The following is a 2,500-nucleotide window of genomic DNA, read 5'->3' as shown; positions in this document are numbered from 1 at the left end:
AAGTTTTGCAGTCAATATACTTAAATTTGATAATTTAAACATACACACGTGAGTTCCCTAACAGTTTATACCCAATGTAGAATATATTTTTCCATACATAAATCAGTATTAAAAATGTATATTTATCATGTTGGAAATCCCGAGTAATAGCAACGAGCACATTTTGTTTGGCTTGTTGAACATACATCTCACACCAAGCTCGATTTCTGCCAACAACCAAAGGCCGACAGCTGCTATCACTGCGCTGACAATTAACCCGCCAACGCCCAGAACACACACGGCGAGGGGTTAGTATCGTCGGATCAAAACAAAAGACATGCCTCCGCCGTACTAACGTGTTTCCTATTCTCTGAAGGTAACACGGTCCTATTTTCCTCTCTCTGTTGCTGAAAGAGGAAGTGTATATTTTTGGATTGAAGTTACCGACGGCTTCTTTGACCTGAAATTATCATATATATTGACATTTAATAGAAAGGAGGTATAACCTCGCGCTTGTAATATGTAAAGAAATAATACTAAAAATTATTCGTTCCCGATTGATTCCACGTTTTTGTATATACTGTTAACCAATGATATATCAGCTATGTATACCAGTTAGCACTATATATCAATTAAACATTTTGGCTTTTAAAAATTGATATATATTTCAACTAAACCAACTATAATTTAATAATTAGTGGATTCCCAACAACAGCTTAGTTCAACCGGTGTTTGAACGTACGTGGTACTGGACAGATAGTGGATCGAATTTACGTGACGGTGGTTGCTGGCTGTTATGTGTACTAGGGGATTCTAATCAACGTGTTTCAAACGGAATGTGGAGAACATCGCTCGTGCGCATGCGCGCGCGCGCACACACACACACACACACACACACACACACGCACACGCACACGCACACGCACACGCACACGCACACGCACACTTTACATATTGAAACACTTTACATATTGCAACACTTAAATTTATTCATCAGTGTTTATTTTTTATTATTGTTTATTTTTCATTGTGATTTCGGTTTATTTATGAAACGTTACGTTGCGTAGTTGCATTACTACTGTTTCATTTTAGAAGTTTCTTCAAGAATTCGAAAGCACAATTAAAGTAAATTTGTTTTTTCACAGACGATTCTGGATAGCTGCGGGACAGAGGGACCGAAGTCCCTGTACAAACTTGTGAACAGCGTCAGATACGAGGACGTCGAAGCGGTAAGGTCCTTGCAGAAATAGGAGGATTCCTTAGGCTTATGCATATATATATATATATATATATATATATATATATATATATATATATATATATAATTATCCTACCTATCTATTTCTCTAGATATGTATACATGTATATATGAATTATATATACATATATATATGTATATATATATATATATATATATATATATATATATATATAATGTATGTATGTATGTATGGATAGCTACACAGAAAATTATCGTATGGCTTATCTGAATATTGCTAGCCATATTCCATTCCTTATGGGGGTAAAATCATCTCGCAATGAATCCACATAAAATCCGGAAGGATTATTAGAGACATGAATCAGAGTGAGAGAAATTTGAACTCGAAAATACCAACATGTATATACACACACATGTATACATACATATACATACATATATATGTATATTATATAAATTCATATATATACATACATTATATATATATATATATATATATATATATATATATATATATATATATATAGAGAGAGAGAGAGAGAGAGAGAGAGAGAGAGAGAGAGAGAGAGAGAGAGAGAGGGGCGGGCTGTGGGACCGATTAGGAGCTCGACTGCCGGGACAGAGGATGAGAATTGGAACTACTTGTCCTGCCTGCATTCTGGCAGTCACCAGCCTAGAGTGAAGCATGTAGGGGGAAAGCCTTATGGTACCCTGCAGGGGGGATGATGGGTCCCGCAGCCTGCCGCCACCTTTTATATGGAGTACCGTCGGCGGGGGTTGAGGGTGTGTGTGGCAGAAATGGCATCCCCCCACAGTGACTACCCGAGGAGAAACCTCAGGCTGGAAGACAGGGTGGGGGCTTGGAACTTCCATTCTTTGCGTCAGGATGGTCGGTTGCCTCTGCTGTTGAGGGAACTGGGGAGACTGAGAGTGGAGGTGGCTGCTCTCTCGGAGCTGAAAAAACCTGGCAGCAGCACAATCAGTGTAGGTGGCTACACCTACTACTGGTCAGGCCGCAGTGATGGTCGCCATCTCTAGGAAGTAGCCATGGCCATCTCCAGCAGACTCCAGCCCTTGGTGCTAGAGGTTACTCCAGTCGATGAGCATTAATGGTAATGAGAATGAAGCTAGCATTTGGCTTCATGTCTCTTATTGCTGTGTATGCTCCTACCAATGTTTGTAAACTTGACGTGAAAGAGATGTTCTACGCCAAAGGAGCATCTGTGTCAGACAGGTTTCCCCGGTGAGATATTCGTATTGTTCTGGGTTACATCTATGCGGTATCTGGCTGTAATTGAGTTG

General features: G+C 39.6%; 1 protein-coding gene across 6 annotated transcripts in view; it reads left to right on the top strand.

The window, feature by feature from the left end:
- The window catches only part of LOC113805892 (protein D2), a 78,280-nt gene that overhangs the window by 44,279 nt on the left and 31,501 nt on the right, over positions 1-2,500 (top strand). For all 6 annotated transcript variants that reach the window (XM_070120973.1, XM_070120972.1, XM_070120971.1 and 3 more), the window contains one exon: positions 1,125-1,208. In XM_070120973.1, coding sequence (XP_069977074.1) covers positions 1,125-1,208 — 84 coding nt within the window. The remainder of the gene's footprint in view (positions 1-1,124; positions 1,209-2,500) is intronic.

This window comes from Penaeus vannamei, chromosome 4 (assembly GCF_042767895.1).
Source record: "Penaeus vannamei isolate JL-2024 chromosome 4, ASM4276789v1, whole genome shotgun sequence".
Classification (NCBI taxonomy): Eukaryota; Metazoa; Arthropoda; class Malacostraca; order Decapoda; family Penaeidae; genus Penaeus; species Penaeus vannamei.
The sequence above is the reverse complement of the archived record's forward strand: the minus strand, read 5'-3'. Positions and strand labels throughout refer to the sequence as shown.